Raw genomic sequence first — 19,592 nt, 5'->3', positions numbered from 1 at the left:
TATACTTCATCACACATCGGAAAGTGGAAACTTTGTGTGAGTTTACAAGCTAGCAGTAAAACTTAAATGATTTTTTATTTTGTATTTTTTGAACACTATTGTTACAGAGATTTCTAGCAAGTGGGTTGCTTTCAGCAGAAAAACCAGAGAAGAGATCGTTTGACCTTGAAGTCAAAGAATCCGTGCACAGACGGCCATACACTTTGTTTCTGTCCCTGGATTGAAAGAAAAAAAAAAAAAAAGCATTGAAATTGCTTTTATAAGCTATCTCTAGATTGGTTGCCTCCACTGTTTTTATGTTTGTTCTGCTTTCTGTCAGATTGAATTTGGTCTTCTAGAGAAACAAAGACCTGGTTGAGTAAAACTACATGCACTGCTGGGTGTGTAATATCCTTGATGTGCCTAGTTTTAAAAAAAAAACACAACAAAACAACGAACTTGCAATGATTTGCTTTAAGATGCAGCGTGAGATCGTGAATACACATACGACCTGAATATTTTTTTGCTCTGCGATTCTCAGTGTGAAGTGCTGGTCTAGGTGCTGAAGGAAAGGCCACTGCTGTGAAGGTGAAGAATGTCAGGGTAATTTTCTGACACTGTTTGCACAAAAGTATCACCATGCCTCATCTCCTTGGCTTGCATATCAGCGGGATTTCTTACCGATGATCCCCCGGTAATCATTGTGCTCAAAACAGAAAAAGTCTATTTGAATCGGCTATTGGAAAGAAAGTACCCGTAGGCGCAGTGCTGAGATTTAAGCGCAGCAGGATCTGGGAGAATCATACAAGTTCATGTGAGGGGAGTATTTCTAAAGTTTTGATACTGGTTACAAGGGGCGTTCAAGTCAATCCAGGATTTTTGAAAGTTAAAAACTCTCTTTATTTCTCTATATAATCTCCTGCTACACTAATGCACCTATTCCAGCATTTCACTAGTGCTTGGATACCATCGAGCTAGAAAAATGTCTTAGTACACTGCAACCATGAGCTGACCTCATGGCCTCCCAGAAACTCCTTTAATGACCCAAACATATGAAATGGCCTGGAGCGAGGTCAGGACTGCACGCTGGATCAACAACTCCATGCCGAGTTCCTGTGACGTGCAAGTAGTGTTGGTATTTGATTGTGTGTACAGTTCCCACAGACAGATGAATCTCTTTCGCCAAGTTGGCGACGTTCTGAAGTTATCTGCCGATTTTCAAGGATCATGCGTTCCACTTGCTGAATGTTCACACCAACGACTGCATTGGGCTCAATAAACACGCAATGAAAAAGATTCTGATGTTTGTTGTAAGGTTCACCAGAAGCGCTTGTCCTGTGTCTGGAAAAGTTCAGATAAGTATACATGCATGCGAGGATATATTGCACCGTGTATACTTTGTATATATTTATATCGCACTGAATGATGACATTAGAGACTAACAGTAATGTACAGTAATTGCACTGTGCACTGGAATAAAAACAGTCTATAAATACAGTACAAAGGGTACCATGAAATGTAATTAGAGTCCAGTAGGGTGTTGTTCAGCAGGCTTATGTACAGTATGACCTTTTGAAAGAAACTGTCTCTAAATCAAAACAGGTGAACAGGTTGTGGTTCGGGTGGCTCGGGCCTATTATATTTCGGTCCAGGAATCCAACAGAGCTAAAAATGAGTACATTGCATTTTCGTAAACTAGGTTGTTTAGCTAAAAATAAAATAAAAAGGGAAAGAGAGAGAAAGCAAGAGAGAGAGCGAGAGAGAGAAATCCACATGTTTATTGGTAGATAAAAGTATTTTACCTTAATGATTCCAAACTGACAATCCTACAGTCCAGTACCGCTGATGAGTCTCTCTCTCTCTCTCTCTCTCTCTCTACCTCACACACACACACAAATTTTAAATAACAGAGTGATGGCCATGTGTATGGTCATATCTATCTTCTCAGGCTCTCACTGGAAAAAAAACAAATAGACACGAAAGTCTTGGCAAACCTCTGCAATGGCATTAAAAAGAAAGAGATGAAGGAGTAAAAAAGACTGATGGTTGTCATAGAAACTAAGAATCATTATCGACATCTGGTTGACTTGTCAAAGCTAGCCATTAGCAGGATCTATCTATCTATCTATCTATCTATCTATCTATCTATCTATCTAAAAAAAATATTCATCTTATCATTTTATATTATATTAGGGAGCAATGTGGTGGCACGGTGGTGTAGTGGTTAGCACTGTCACCTTGCACCTCCAGGGTCCCGGTTCAATTCCCAGCCAGGCTCGATTCCCCTCTCTGTGTGCACGGAGTTTGCATGTTCTCCCAAAGCTTGGTCGATTTTCTCCGGTTTCCTCCCACAGTCCAAAAATATGCAGGTTAGTTCCCAACATGCCTGTAGTGTGTGAATGGGTGTGTGAGTGTGTATGTGTGGCACCCTGTCCATGGTGTACCCTGCCTCATGCCCTAAGCCTCCTGGAATAGTCTCTAGGTCCCTGTGACCCTGAATACAGGATAGAAGATGAGTGAGGAAGCAATGTTCATGCAATCAGGCAAATATACTGAATTGTGTTGCATTATTGGTTTCCCATCATTTTGCTGCAAACATAACACAATTTAATACTTAACACGATTTAACATTTCTTTGGATTGGCTTATAGGATAAGTTGGATGGATGGATGAATAAATGAAAAAAAAAACACTTAAATGGGCATGCTGTTATAGGTAATTAATCACCACGAGGCTTGTGTGATGTCGGGTCACAAATAGGATTATTTTCCAATAATTTCACCTTGTAAAGCGTCTTTATTTGTCCTGACTAACAAAAAAACAAAAAACAAATACAAGGTTTTCAAGATAGTAGGGTTATTAATGAAAACTACTTTTTACTTTTAAGCTGAATATTGTTATATTAATGTTAGTGAACATCAAAGAGACACGCTTTGTTATAACATTTTTAAAAGGAGTGCTTTGTCTGAGTACTGGATACATGTACTTCGATACTATACTTAAGGTCATATTTCACATATCTGTACTTTACATGAGTAGTTATATTAGAGGATACTTTTTACGTTTACTCCACTCAGAAATACAGCTAATACCTTTACTTTTACTTAACTGCATGTCTGTTGTATCATCAAAATTTTAATGAATTGAATAAATCAATGCACTGAAACTGGAGACTCCTTTGTAGTTGAATCTACAGACCGACAAAGTTGTCAGATATTTCTTTGTTAACCAACTTTTCTCCTTTATTAATGAATTAAAAATGTAAAATTAGATAAGATTAAAATTAAACACTTCCAACACAAATAAAGACAAGTTAATAAAGTCTTGTTAGATGTTATTGCCATGATATCACTAAAAAATTCCACTTCATTATTGATAGCAGTTAAGAAAGGACAGTACATGTGTACAAATTAGGGAATAATCTGTTTTGCACCTTGTATCTACATTGTTTTAATTCTTCAAATTTGTCATTATGCTGGTAACGGTTGCTAGCTAATTTGCCGCTTGTCCCCATGAGCCTTCGAGCACTTGCATTTGTTGTTTGGGCGGAATATGATATCTTGTTTTCCTGACTCGGTGAGTCTTCTAGAATTTTTGGCATGAAACAAACAATGCAAGGTGGTAGCCGTGTGTGTGTGTGTGTGTCCACTGCTGCACACGGCCAACCTTATGCAGTATACACAGCAGGCACTGAGAGTGTATGCCATCCTTCCCAGCACTCTCTGTTTTGAATTTTCTGAAAGCAAAGGTGAGTGCCCTGGGGTTCCTCTCAGCTGATTTCAGGAGCTTTGACAGGATCTTGCTGAGGTGAAAAGAAAGCGAGACATGGCTTCACATAAACACAAAATAACAAGTACAGTTTGATACTCCAGACCCTTTTCACTATTATTTCTGACTCTGAAATGCCCAAAGCTGCTAGAAACCAAGGCACATGATCAAATGTTAGTGAAGTGGAATGAGAAAAATAACAGGCTGACACCAGATAAACATAGTGTTGCTTTAGACCCATTGCCTCCATTACTCATGCAATTCTGTTGAATTTACCGTTCTACACAGTGTATCACAGTATCTGTATGTCTGCGTTAAGGTCGAGACCAGTCTGAGCTACAGCAGTAAACCATCTACTGTACAAGGTGATGAGTACAATTACTCTGATGGTGATATTAACATGAAAGGTGGACCTTTATTTAAGTTAATCTCTTTAAACAGAGTGAACAGATAAATATAGTAAGAGTGAGTGCATACAAGTATGTGCAGGTTATCAGCTGACTTGATTTTGTTGCCACATAACGTTGCTGAGCCTGAGCAGTGAAAGCAACCCCAGATCGTAACTCTGTCTCCGGAGACTTGGACACTATGCACGATCGCTTTATGTGCTTCCCTTCTTACCCTGACACGCCCATCACTCTAGAATAGATTGTCTCAAAATCTGGCCTCATCAGATCACATGACCTTTTTCTGTTTCAAAATCCACTCTTTGTACTCACTAGCAAAAATAAGACATTTTTCTGATCAGTCTCACTATGAAAAGGTTTTCTTATGGACACACAGTTGTTTAATCCTGCAAGTTCTTACTGCATTGGAAAGTTTTTGCTTTCACTATTAAACATGGCTCTGATTTCTACAGTACTGTATTGTTTTTTAATGCAACTTCACCAAGGGTTTAAGTGATCGCCGATCAGAAGTTTTTATTTTGATCACAGTTCTTACATGAAGTTAGCAGAAGCTTTACACAAAAACAATACAAGCAAAATTGCTGGAATTGGGTTTATAACTGTCCAAGACATTATTAAAACCTGGATGGAAAATGCTAAACTGTTAACTTCATATTAGAAGCTCCTGCATCAAGCAGAAGCTTCTAATTTTTAACTTAAAAAATATATATAATAATAATGCTTGCAAGCCTTAGTCTTGGTTTTTAGGTTAAATGGTTCTTTGTGCAAGATAATACAGTAATAATATTAATATAGTATTACATTTAACTACAAAGAAAGCAATTGGACAGACCTTCCAACATGTCACCACAAAATCACAAATTATAAAATATTCTACTTTTATTTTTAAAAAATTTGAACCTTTAAATATACCTTCAGTACCAAATCTATTTAATACTATTTCTATTCATAGAAAAAATCTCATACTATTTTTTTCTCATGTTATTATTTTAAAATACAGATTATTTTGCCATTTAAAAATATATATATTTTTCTCCTTCTCATTGATCAGAACCAACATATGCTTGGTGGGTTTGCTTCAGGTTCTCCACTTTTTATCCACAGTCCAAAGTCGCATGTTGTAGTCCAATTGGTGTGTTAAAAATCCCCTAGTACATGACTGGGTGTACTGTAAGTGTTTGTGCTTGTGGCCTGTAATGGGTTGACACAACATCCAGAGTATATTCCGCATCATGCCCTACAGTAGGTTTCTTGGGATAGGCTCCAGGCTTCCTTTGATCCTACACAATATAAGTATATAATGTTTTTTGTAATACTAATTGAATTTTAATTCATTTGATTTATTTATTTGCACAAAAACAATTTAATGGCAACTAAAAAACATTTAGGTCAACAACAACGCAGAGATCTATTAATATCTTGTTTTATGTACTGATAGTTACAGTATTATTAACTATTAATACATACTATTAATACATATAATTTTTATTGCAACCAAACATTTCACAGTCTTTCAAAAGGGCAATTATTGGCCTGCATCAAGCTAAGAAAGCAATGAGATTAAAAGAAATGTTTAATAACAGAGGGATGTTTGCTACTTTTTTTTTTTTTTACATTTAATGTTTTTAACAAGTAACTAACAGTTTTTTTAGTTAACTAAATTATTAACTATTTAAACCAATAAATTTACAGTAACTTAAGCTGTCATGGCACTGAAAAAATGAAAAATTACTGATAATTAACATTGATACTATACTGTTAATGTAAATATTTGCAAAGCTTATGACAAAATATTACATCGTTCATTATGCGTGTAGGTCTCGATCATGTCAGACTTCTGGAATGTTACGAGCGCTACTTAAACACCTCTCATGCTCCATTTAAAATAAGATTTCACCAAAATATCTGTCTGCAACTAAGATAAATGCAAATAAGCATATCAGGAGGTCTCCATGTTAAATAGGATCTACAGCTTCCCGCATCTTTACCTTCTTCCCCGCAGAGCTGCTAAATAATAGACCCCGCCACGCGGACCCTCTAACGCTCGCACGGCTGGATGAATTTCTGACATTTTGTGTGAAACTCAGAAGGTTAGCCATGCGAGGAAAATCTTCATACAGAATTCATCAGGCTTTACCAGTAATGAGATGTAACACTCATTTATGAGGGTGGACTCTCTGGGAGCAGCACGCCCATGTTTTATTAAAGGCAGCGCACCCTGATCGAATAAATGGCAGGAAAAATTGTGGGTTTTGTTGGGTTTTACTAAGCAAAGATATATTCAATTATATTTCAAAGTAGGTTCTTAAGGAATATTTTAATGCTTTACCATATCCTGGGATGAAGTCGGAATTGGAATATATTTTCTGCACTTTTTCTTCATTAGTTAGAGATCTACTTTTATAGGAAAGTAAAGACGGTGTAATGTGGCAGGATGCAGTACTTTGACCACACTGATGTTGATTATTTTTCATTGCAGATGTTTCTTTACATCAAAGCAATTTTCCAATGGTTCTTGATTTAACCTAATTAAATAACTTTTTTTCTGTTAGGCCAGTCCCCCATCAAAGTGGCAAGTACCAACCTGGGACGTGATGACTATCACGTGCTAAGACACATGTTGCCAGCTAACTGGATCTTTTTCAAATGTTGGGAGTAGCATTAAACCCCTCAAAAGAAAGCGCTATCCGCCCCATCTACATGAGCCCACAGAGGCCCATGATTGACTATGGTCACCATGATTGATGTGAGAGTCGGGGTATACTACAGTACCTCCCCTCCCTAGACTGTAGATTTTACAGATGTCTGTAGTATCACACGGAAACTGAACTCGTACCCTCGTACCACTGTTAGACCACTCAGCAGCCTTATTCATTTACAGCCCTGGCCAAAAGTTTTGAGAATGGCACAACTAAATTTTCACAAAGTCTGCTGCTTCAGTGGTTTTAGATTATTTTGTCGTATAATAAGTATAATTACAAGCATTTCAAACTGTAAATGTCAAAGGCTTTTATTGGCAATTACATTCAGTTTATGCAAAGATTTAATATTTGCAATGTTGACCCTTCTTTTCAAGACCTCTCCAATGCTATCAGTCAACTTCCGGACCACATCTTGACTGATGGTGCAGCCGGTTCTTGCATAATCAGTGCTTGGAGTTTGTCAGAATTTTTGGGTTTTTGTTTCCTCAGCCGCCTCTTGAGGGCTGACCACAAGTTCTTAATGGGATTACGGTCTGAGGAGTTTCCTATCCACGGATCCAAAATTTTGATGCTTTGTTTCCTGAGCCACTTACAGTAGTTATCACCTTCATCTTATGGCAAGGAGCTCCATCATACTGGAAAAGGCATTGTTTATCACCAAACTGTTCTTGGATGGTTGGGAAAAATTGCTCCTGGAGGATTTATGTACTATTCTGTATTCATGGCTGTGATCTTAGGCAAAATTGTGAGTGACCCCAGTTCCTTGGCTGAGAAGCAACTACACACATGGATGGTCTCAGGATGCTGAGGAGTTGGAATGACACTGGACTGATGAACAGTATGTACTCTTAGGGCAAAAACATGTATAGGACTGCTACTATACAGTAGGATAATGGCCAAAAACAGGATGTCCCAAAACATTATATTTTTATATTTTTGTCTGCCTAAGAAAGAAGCTGTAACAATAAATTATTTAGTAATGACACAGTACATTTGTTTCATTTATTGATCTTTTGCAGACACGTGACATCAATGTCAGTCACAACAGTGCATGACAGATGTACCATTAAACAGCATTAAACTACCACTGTATGTTTAAGGTTTATTTCAAAGTCAGAAAAATGACACGGAAAAATTACCTGCTGATTAGCTGATGCTTTGTCATACAGATAAAAGAGTAACATAGTTTCTGGTTAGCTTATTATTTTCATATGCAGTATGTTATGAATGCAGGTAATAAGGATATTCATTTGCAGAAGTTTGCAGGAATTTATCATATAACGTGATTAACTGTGATGGTGCACAAACATCTAAATTTGGTGGCCTTTGCTAGTGTTAGCGTTAGCTCATTTAGTGCTTCTGGAGCAAATGGGATGATGCTGTGGAATATGGTGTTCTTATGGTGCAGGTAGCAGTACAGTAACTTATACTGAGATTCCAGAATCTCTATTTAATAGCTAACTAATTGTTCTGGGGTTGAACACATCACACACCAAGTACAGTAGAGCCCTACTGTAGTGTAGACAAAGTGTTGTTTAAGATGACATCATGTTATCGACGGTGTTTTTTCGACGCAACATTCCGTTTTGAATGTTGGTTTCGGCACTGGCATCCCATAAAGAGTGTCCCTTTTGCTGCTCAGAACTGGGCCTGATAATTGCAAAAAGTTTTGGGTATCTCTTCTGTTATTTTTTCAAGCCAAATAATAAATGTAGTTCATCATGTTCCCCAAAAAGTTGTTTTTCCCCAATGCATTAATATTTATTCATTTTGCACTTTTAGATGATGCACTTTTAAAGCCTTACTCTGAAAACTGGACATCAAATACAATCTTAACGGTACGACCACCGTGATAAGGAAAAGTCAGTTATGTACCTTTATTTTAGAGAGTATAGAGAAATAATTAGTGCTTTCAAATAAACCTATGATTTGTTCGACGGCTATCTCTACTCTCAAACTTCTAGAAACTATAAGAGAAAATTAATCGCCACCTTCTGACCAATCAGAATCAAGACATTGACAGCGGCGTGGTGTAAAAGGCATTAACGCTACAGCTGTCAGCTTTGTTCTCTCGCTGCACAGCGAACGCTATTTTACTCGCTACTTTTTTCGGCGTACTTCTTTAAGCTCTGTTCTCATTGTGTTAAATAATGAAAGCATAATTAAACCACTGAACTGAGGTAATTCCCTTGAAAAGAAGCAAGCACATTCATTAAATTTCACCCCAGTGTTGAACGCATATTGTAGAGAAAATTGTGAATTTAAAGATTAATGTGGTCTCACTCGATTGTTCCATTTAAATGCTTTATCATTTGAAGGGAAAAAAAAAGACAAGTTAGGCAAGAATTTTAAAGTTATAGGCTTTATTTAGTTGGTAAAATGTCAAGCATGGTTTATCTACATAAATAACAAGCACACAAATCAATATACATGGCTACATGGAGCTGAAACGTCTGGATATGACATCGGAAAAATGCACTCGCTTATTCGTGAAACGGAGAACGATGCAGTGAGGGATGTCTCGTTTTGAAAAAGAGGAGTAGACAGTTCGGAAGTGTGTGAGGATGATTTTAAGGAAACTACAGTACATATGCACATACACCTTTCTCTTATGTACAGAACGGAATAACTAAGCCACAGAGAGGAATTTGTTTAGTACAGTATAAAAAAACATAATTTTAATAATAATAATAATAATACTAAAAAATGAGGTTAAAAGGGAGGCCTGATATTCTTTAGGTTGTTTTCACACTTGAATTTGATCTCTGGTCTAATTCGGGTTCTCACTTCCATGAAACTAATAAGTTAAGCCGTTATTCGTCACGTATATGTTGCTACACAGTGAAATTCGATTATCGCACATCCCGGGTTGGTACAGTAGGAAGCTAAGGTCAGAGCGATTGGGTCAGCCATGATATAGCGTCCCGGAGCAGATAGGGCAACCCGGTGGAGCTGTGGCATGAACCGGCAACCATCTGGGCAGTAACTCAGAGCCTTAACAAACTGAACTACCACTGCCACTCTGTGGTGCAGTTTGCATCAATCACAAAAAAATAACTGCTTTAAACCCTGCATTTTGAGCAGCCTGATTCATTTTGTCCTGTTTCAAGTTCAGGTTCAGGATAGGGCTGTTGTGGTTGTAGTGGAAATGGAATTCCTGCAACAACATGGCATGCAGCTAACAAGTGCAAGTGTGTTTTTGCTGAATATTTGTAGATACCAAAAATAATAACTAAAAACTAAACAGCGACCAGATGAACCTAGTGCCTACTATTGCCTACTGCAAACCTGCATGCACAAATGTCTTAGATGGAACTGCGTAATCATTCAGTAAAAACGCACCTTAAAAACAAAACTAAAAAGCACAAAACTGGCTTTGTTCCCAGGCCAAGTGTAAAAACTCCCTTCAATTGAATTCGACCAATAATAATAATAATAATAATAATAAAGCTTAAAACAAGTCAAATTACTCAAGCGCACACAGAAGAAGCGCAACAAGGTGACAAAAAGCTCAAGCCAAGCACAGCCTCCTGGTTTGAGTGTCAGTGAAAATGCATAGACTGGCCATCGAGAAGAAAACATCATGTGCACAGAGCTTTGTGCTTCCTACTCACTACACTAAGGAGGTTTTGAGGATCTGCTAAATCAGTCAAATCTCCACTCACTGTATATGCACCTGTGACATACGACGCTCGTCTCACACACTACACCGAATCGCACACTGTAGAACTGTTCGGAAAAACCAAAGCAAAACAGTTCTTATTGTCTTTGTCTGTCTCTAAACTCGGCAAATTAAGCCATTAACATAAATAAATGATCCGCCAGCCCAACCAGCATTAAGGGATTTTTTTTTTTTTCCATTTCCTTGCACCTCTATTTCAATCCAAAATAGCCCATGAATTAGCTTAAATCCCGAAAGCGCATTTTCTTCACCGAGTCCCTATGATGTCCAAAATCTCCATTTAGAGATGTAAATCTGTCAGGCCGATTTTGGAATGGACGTCTCGGGTTTGATGTCGTGCAGCGAGTGTCTATTTTAATTAGATACAAAGGCTGAGGGTTTTAAAGGTTTGAAATGGAGTTTATGTGATAGCGGCCTTTTTCACTCTCCAGATGCAGAAAATTCACAGAGGTTGTTATTCACTGTCTGATTCGTTAGGAAGGATATATTCGCATGAGTCTTATTTCAAGGCACCGAAAAATTTTGGGGGATCAAATGTGCATGTTATTGTGTTTTAAGGACAGGACTGGAGGGGGGTATAAAGAGAAGTCTTGTCATATTTGCAAAGATGTATTTTTTCTGTTTTTTTTTAAAATGATTTTTCTGTAATTTAAATTAATTGGGTAAATATATTTATAGCTCTTATTGTGCCTGAAAATGAAATCCTCTTGAAAAGCAATTCCTGTAGATGCTAGGGCTAATTTGATCTAATTAAGGAATGACTAATAGTGCGCTATTTCACATACCCAGTGCATACAAAAACAAGCATATGCCACTCTACTGTTGAATGTAGTTCCCTTATCTGATACAGTGTTTAAGAACAGTCAATTTTGGTACAGTATTTTTTTTTCCCATATCACTTGAGATACTCTCTCAATAAATTAAACACAAACCAAATTCAGTGCAATTGGATTTGTTGGTTTTGACACAAAAACCTCTTTCGATAGCCTAGGCCTCCCCAACCCACACCACAGTGTTCCCCTTGGGCACATCAGTGATTTCGCAGTTGAGCTTGTCCAGCCATCCATCTAGAATGAACAGTGAACTCTGTGAAGGGGTCATGAGATACTGTCCGAAGAGGCCGCTCGAGGTCATAACACGGTTCTTGCGACTCCAGCGCCACTGATTCCATGGAGTGGGCAGCTTCAGGCTCTTGATCATTTTGACATTGCCAGTGCTGAGCTCTACGTACAAGGCGTCCGTCTGCTGGCCCGAGCTACCGAACACGTTGTACTGGTGGATCTCAGTAAACGAGGGCATAAAGGCCAGGTCCGAGAGGTGCAGGTTGGTGTGGATGTCGAAGGGTCGTCCGATTTCGCCACGCACTGAAATGGACTGCAGACGCATCATGCCGTTCTGGTCGTCCACGCTTACTAGGTAATGGCCATCGGGTGAGACATAAGGGGTACCGCTAACATCACCATTAGGTCCAATTACATTATCTGTTACGCTGTCGACTATAAGCTGAGGACGTATGGCACCGGTTGAATCTGAATGGCAGTTGATAAAGTAGTAACCCCCTAAGTGGGTGTATGCCAGGGACTCTGGAATGCAGTCATATTCCTGCAAGCTGATGTTCTTCACATAAGTAGTGGTCTCCAGGTCTATCTTATGCAATGCTGGCTCCTTCTTATGGAGGACCATTCCAAATCTGTAACAAAACAGGCAATCTTTAAATGATATGCTTTGAGCATTCTGAAATGATGACTCACCTTTAGTGGAAACTGTTAGTCCCATGTGAACAACAACTAAAAAAAAAACAACAACAACAACTTAGTGTCTTACCCTTGATTTAGTGGATAATCTCACCTGGGTACTGTAGATTTGTACTGCTGTTGTACCCATAAAGACAGTCCTGTGTTAATCCCAGGACTCAATATACTCTAACTGGGCATCCTTAAAGCAGACTTATAACTGTTTGACACTATATTATAGTAGATACCTGGAGTAGGATCACCTGGGGAGGATGTGTTCCTTTTGGAGCCTGGTTCACCTCCAGATTCCTTTCTCATATTATCCTAATCAATTTCCACTGTTATTGTACTTCAGCCTTGCTCTTTAGGGATCAAAATTTCCATGAGGCTGTTTGTAACAATATCTGGTGCTTTACAAATAAAATTGAATCATTTGGAAGGGGAATACTTCACTACACATTTTTTTAAGCACCAAGTCAGCTACATTTTATGGAGAATATGTTTTAACAAGTGGATAAAGCTCAATGGAAGATACCTGCAGAGACATAGATCTACCCTCAGGCTTAGCAGACTGCAGTGCGCTTTCCAATAACCGTGGCCAGTTCCAGAGCGAGTCGCACTAATCAGATCATGAACTGAGACATACCAAGTCTAATAAGCAGAGTCTAAACCGTTAGGGGGAAAGAGAAACTTACCAATTAGTTTTACTGCCATATCTTCAGGTTTTTTTTTTCCCTGCTAGTGTCTGGCTTTGTAATGGACTCAGTACATTTTTCAATAAAAAAAATAAGCTACAAAGATATAGAAACTATATAAAAAAGTGTAACTGATGAGCAATTAAATCTGATTGGTTTGTTGACATAAAGAATCTGTTCCACTGAATGGCGTCAAAGAAATGTCTATTAGTGTCTATAAGGTAAGGAACCTGAATGATACAAGTCTATTTACTGACTCAATGTATATGTCCATTTACTGTATTACTTGGTTTAGTACTTGGTAAATAACAGCATAAACCTCAAGAAGACGCAAATGTTTTTTTGGCGTTTAGCTTCCTAGTCTTAGACAGGCATGGGAAAAATGAACCCATGATGACCCTTTACATGTTTTGGAAAGTTTCTTATTCGGCCCTTATAATAGGGCTTTAAACCCCAAAACTGTCAGGGAAAATTGCATGTGATGTATTTCAAAATGTGTTCAATTCAGTTCAGTTCAAGTCAAATTTATTTATTCAGCGCATTTGACAATCGTAATTGTTGCAAAGCAGCTTTACAGAATCAAAAGTAAATTAGGTGAATGAATATGAAATGTGTAAGAAAATATGTTTAAATAAGAATATACTGTATGAATTATGTACTGTATATGTACATACATGTATGTAAATACAATATGTATGAATATGTATATTATCAGATTTGTCTCTGATAAACAAGCCGAGGGCGACGGTGGCAAGGAAAAACTCGCGGAGATTGCAATAGAAAGAAACCTTGAGAGGAACCCGACTCACCAGGGAACCCAACCTCCATGTGGTTTATTTGGTCTGTGCCACTGTATAGTATATCCCCTATAATGTCCATTAAAGGAAAAAGGGGTGTTGGCTCTTATAGGTTAAACAACTGGTGCAGCCATTGGTAATTGTGACCAGACACTTTTTGGGTGATTTGATTTATAATTTTTTTTTAAGATACTGGTTTAATAAACTTGAATTTGATGCCAAGTGTACTTCTGTATCATGTATGTTTGCTGAGATATGACCAGGTGCCGTTTGTTTATGAAGAACGCCTTCACATCCATTGAAATTCTATGTTTAAATTATTTAAATGAGGATTCTGTGATGCACTTAGAAAGAGGAAACCTCCAGCCTCATTTTGACACCTGGTTTTCCTTGCTATCCTGTAAAACTATGTTCACCAGCAGTGTGGTTTCATATCAACAATATATCAACCCATATTTATCAATGGTAGCTGGAGTAACCAGCTTGGATATTGTATATTAAAGTGCTTTAAAACAATGTTTAGGGTTAAAACTTTGAAACCGTTGAAGCATCGTGAAGATAAGCCAATTTTTTTTTTCAGAAATTAAAAATTTGATACAAGCCTCTGTGACATAATACCTGACTTGATATGACTGAGCACATATTGCAAATTAAAAGATTTCTGGACTTCATCCAGCCTACTGTTGTACCATGTACTCTATGGTAAGTTTCAGAATGCTGTCCTTATTTCACCCAGTTTATAATTTTCCAATTCCCACTTATTACACATTAAACTCCCTAGTGTTGATTTAATAGTTTCAAAGTTCATTTGAGCCCAACAGAACATATATAATCTCTGTAGGGTGTTAATTCAAAACTCTGGGTGTTAATTAATTTTTACTGAAGGGATTTCGCTACAACACATTATCTGCCAAATGCTAGCATGTGCTTCCTAAAAAGCACACGAGGTAATCCACTAACCTTAACCCTAACCCTAACCCATTTTTGAAAGTGCTGTTCATGCTTAAAGTCACACGATTGTTAGAAAACACTATCAACCCTGTTCCATATACTGTACACCTACGATTGCTGACAGGGGACAGAGTAATACCATTTCTCCAACTCAACCAGATTTCAAATATTTATGCTATCCTGGACTCTCGTCATGAATAATGGTTGTCCTTATCGATCTACTAAGTGGCCCAAACAAGGCTGAAATTCCAAGTTGTCATTATTTATATGCAGCTTATTTGGAATTTACTAATGATTGGTAATAAACCTATTTAATTCAAAGGCCCAAACAAATAAAATAAGATCTTACTCACTCATTGTATATATATTGCTTTGTCCTGTACTGTATACAGGGTCACAGGGAACTCTATGCCTATTTTAGGAAACTTAGGGCACAAGGAGGGGTACACCCTGGACAAGGTCCCAATCCATCACAGGGAACACACACTACAGGCAATTTGTGAACGCCAATTAGGCTAATCTGCATGTCTTTGGACTGTGGGAGGAAACCGGAGTACCGGAAATAAACCCACTAAGCCCGGGGAGAACATGCAAACCCCAAGCACACAGCCCTGAGGTGGGAATTGAACCCAGATCCTGGACATGCAAGGCAAAAGTGTTTATACACACACAGTATATACAATAAATTGAACTGAATTTATTCAGTGGAAGTGGTTTATTTTTTTAATAAATATTTTTCTCTGATTTTCACCACAGGCTCTTTAGAACATTCTTTATAAACTATAGCTAATACAACAACTTTCCTCTAAACAGCATTTGTTGTTTCAAGCCATGAAGAAATTCAATTGAATAATGAAAAAATATATAATATATTTTTATATATTTCTTTTTCTTTTCATTGAGAACATCTAAAGGAACTAAAATAATCTGACAAGTTGTTTGAAATTGCACCATCTCTTTCATCATTTACAAGGAATTTACTGTACAAGGAATGATCCTTTCAAATAAACTATTTATGTGAGTTGAAATATCAAAGCATCTTTTTAAAGAGCATAGGAATTATGTTTTTACGCCTTATATTTACAGTCCTTATACTTGCTTATCCTTACTTTTATTATTTTTGTTTAAATTCCTTTGAATATGGAATTCACACTTGTTATATGGCTGCTTATAAAATATAATTAACACTTGCTTTAGGGCATCCTATTATTTTGCAATTTATATAAGAAAAATGAAACGGTTAAAGTACAAGGTTAAAAAACAAAAACCCACCTATATTTCAGGCAAGCTTTGTTGTACTAACGTCTGAGGTCTGAATATCAATGTGCATCATTTCTCAATAACTCAACAATAAACAAGTCCCAGCATTAGCATTCATTCCTGCTTATCAATGCTTTTGTATGAAATCGAATGAATCCATTCTTGCTTGTTAGTATTTGTCTCAACATTAGGCTTGTGAGAGTTATTAGCTAATATTTCTGCATAAGAATTTCATATTAAAATATAATTCACTTCCCCAATACAAATCCCTTCTATTTGCAGAGGGTTTGTTTAATATCGTCTTGTTCAGTACAAGCAGAATACTAGTCTCATTAGACTGCATGTAAACTTGGTCATGAAGTACCTAAGTGTCTGGAAAGCAATAAGTTAACTAAATAAAATTTTGTACATACAGCACATTAGGAACTACAAGCTGGGATCAGGAAACTAATCAGAATAGGTATTAGGTCAGTTAGTCGCCTTCTGTTTTCTACATCCATTGTTCTTGAAACAATAATAAACGTAACATTGTTGTTGTGTTACTTGTTGTGTTTGTGTGTTATGTTTTTGCATACATTCTCATTTCACTTTGATTACCAACTTGTAATAGAGTCTAAGGCGGTTTAATTGTTTAGCACTGTCACCTTGCACCTTCCGGTTCCCACCACGGAGTCTGTTCTGTATGCATGTTCTCCCTGTACTTGGTTGGTTTCCTCTGGGTTCTCCGGTTCTCCAAATTGCCCGTAGTGTGTAAATAGAAGTGTGAATGATGACCAGAGGTCCTACCACGGTCAAAAAATGGAAATAAATACACTGGTGATCACCAGTGTATCGGACTCCACAGTCCCTAGTGGACTACAGAGGTTCCTAGATGGATGGATGGATGGAATAGAATTTCCAAGAAAGTTCTAATCGCTGAGCAATGCTGTGTGTTTATTTCAACCTAGGTTACTGGATGATCCCTTCATTCATGTAGAGTGATCTCATTTAACAAACCAAAACACATACAAATAAAAAATCTGAGACAAACTGATGACAGCTCTGCTAAAAGTCATTACACTTTGAAGGTGCAAAGCTCTGGTGCAAACAGACTGGAAGCTGGAGGCTGACTAGAGATGCAGTTCTGGTTTAAATCAAGCTTGAAGAAGAAACATTTACTTAAATAATTATCAGGACAACCTGTTCCACAAAGAATTTATCAAGTTATAAAATTAATCATTTGGAACTGACTGTAAGTTTTGGAAGGCCTTGGACCAGACTCATCTCAATGAACATGTGCGTCTGTGTGAAGCTTCATTACAAGCCCTATATTACTAAGCCTTCTGTTCTGTTCCATTATAAGTGATGAAAGCTGTACAAGGGCTCAGACGGTCGTTGCTCAGATTTAAAGTTGAATCTAAGTCTCTGTTTCTTTGGGACCCTGGAAGATATTGTGAGAGCAAACGTGACATATAAATTATTTCTTGAAGAAAGACGAGAAGCAAAGGTTCCTTAAGGGCTCTTTGAATGAGTTGCAGTTGGAACATCTGAAAATTCCCTCAGACAGACAAATCAAAGATATAGATTTTTCCCCCCCTTAGAGTATAGCACGAAAGCTCTTAGCTTCCTTAAAGGTTCCAAGTGGAGTATGATCTGACTGGTAAAACGCTGTTGTTAGGTTACTTGTGCACTCAGTGGCCACTTTATTACATAGACCTGTTCAAGTGTTCATTAATGCAAATATCTAATCACCAATCACATGGCAGCAACTTGATGCATTTATGCATGTAGACATGGTCACAACAATCTCCTGAAGTTTAGATGGGGAAAACAGGTGTTTTAAGTGACTTTGAATGTGAATGTCCGTCTAGTCTGCATATTTCTGAAACTTCAGATCTACTTGGATTTTTTTGATCTGAAAAAAAAAAAAATTAAGTAAGTGGCTGTTCTCAGAATGAAAATGGCTGGTTGATGCCAGAGGTCAGACAAGAATGGCCAGAGAACTGAGGCTGCAGTTCAAATGGGCTCACCAAAATTGGACCATAGGTTGCAAAATTTTAGAAGATTGCTTGGTCCCGATTTGTGTTGCAACATTCGGATGGTAGGGTCAGAATTTTGTAAACCCCATGAATGCATGGATCCATCCTGCCTTGTATAAACAGTTCAGGCTTCTGCTGGTGGTGTAGAAGATATTTTCTTGGCATACTTGCACCAATTGAGCATTTTTCAAAATTGACCATGTCCATCCATTTATGACCACAAGATAATGCAATGGATCATGTCACCAGATATCTATGCAAGAATGCACCGTGGTGGTATGGTGGACCAGGAGATTTGCGTCATTGATGTGCAGCAGACAAATCTGCAACAACTTAATAATGCTCTCATGATCAATATGGAGAAAAGATCTCTAAGAAATGTTTCCAGCACCTTGTTAAATCTTTGCTACAAAGAATTAAGGCAGTTCTAAAGGCGAAATGCAGTCCATCCCAGTAATAGCAATGTGCGCCCAATGAAGTGGCCAGTAAGTGTAAATACTGTATTTAAAACAAAATTAAATGTTAATTGTACAATAATTAAGTTGTCCATAAATATTAATAATTGACTGAACGGTGTTCTTTGATGGATTAGCCTCCTATTCAGCTTGATGGCCATGAATCATGGGATATACTTCAGATGTTACTGTGAACCTGACTAGGATAAGTGCTTACTAAAGATTATAAAATATGAATATCCATGTCCCGAACACAACCTCCTCACCCTATAGGGAAAGTTGTGGCTGCTGTATCAGGGCTGCTTTATAGGATTATGTGAAACAAATGTATAACAATGGAAGATAAACCCACAAAACTATAGATGGATCTCCTATCTCAGCGAGCTCTGATTGTACGTAGACAACATTTATCATAGTCTCTGTTATATTCAGTGTAATGTACAGTAGGGTGTCCTTGTCTTTTTTTCAAAAGACTTAGCTGCATTTTTCTTGCCTGAGTTTATTGTATTTTCTACTTCTAATCTTATACTTGCCTTCAGTATTATAATGGATTTACCAGTGCTACGTAAACAGAGCATGTACACCTTCCATCTCAAATTTGTTATACTCTAAAGACTGCACAGAATGTAGCTTTAACATTATAGTTGTGATCCGGGTTTAGATATGTACAAGCGGGCGTCGAGCTGGCAACCAGACCGTGCAAATAACTGCCACAGAAACATCGCTAATAATAATAATAATTACATATTATTATTATTATTATTATTATTATTATTGTTATTATTACTGTAGCTTCCACCGGATGCCATTAAACCTGCCATTAGCAGAGCATCAGATCCTAAACAAACATCCATCTGTAAGCAGAACCGATTAAGACGAGGCTCGGAGATACATGCTCAGTAATCTTCATCCTGGATTCAATTAAATCAAATGAGATATTTCTTCTCCAGGAGCAGTTTATTCAGAGTTTACTCTCTGCGTTCTTGTCTCTGCCTACGTAAGCTTTATTGACATGCAAGTGACTATGAATGCAAAATATTGGATAAAACAGGCTGAATGTCAATCCGCCCAAGTGATGTGAGGTAGCGTTCCTGGACGTTCTAAATTAGCACCGCTGAAGAGCTTTCTCTATGATCAGTCATGAT

The 19,592-nt window shown here is 37.6% G+C and overlaps 1 protein-coding gene across 2 annotated transcripts in view; it reads right to left on the bottom strand.

Annotated features, from left to right (window-relative positions):
- Positions 1-9,202: 9,202 nt before the first annotated feature.
- Positions 9,203-19,592, bottom strand: part of fstl5 (follistatin-like 5) — a 168,756-nt gene continuing 158,366 nt past the window's right edge. For both annotated transcript variants that reach the window (XM_053506475.1, XM_053506476.1), the window contains exon 16: positions 9,203-12,228. In XM_053506475.1, coding sequence (XP_053362450.1) covers positions 11,526-12,228 — 703 coding nt within the window. In that variant the 3' untranslated portion in view covers positions 9,203-11,525. The remainder of the gene's footprint in view (positions 12,229-19,592) is intronic.

The sequence above is a fragment of the Clarias gariepinus genome, chromosome 10, assembly GCF_024256425.1.
Source record: "Clarias gariepinus isolate MV-2021 ecotype Netherlands chromosome 10, CGAR_prim_01v2, whole genome shotgun sequence".
Classification (NCBI taxonomy): Eukaryota; Metazoa; Chordata; class Actinopteri; order Siluriformes; family Clariidae; genus Clarias; species Clarias gariepinus.
Note: the sequence above shows the minus strand (reverse complement) of the source record. Positions and strands in the feature narration are given on the sequence as shown.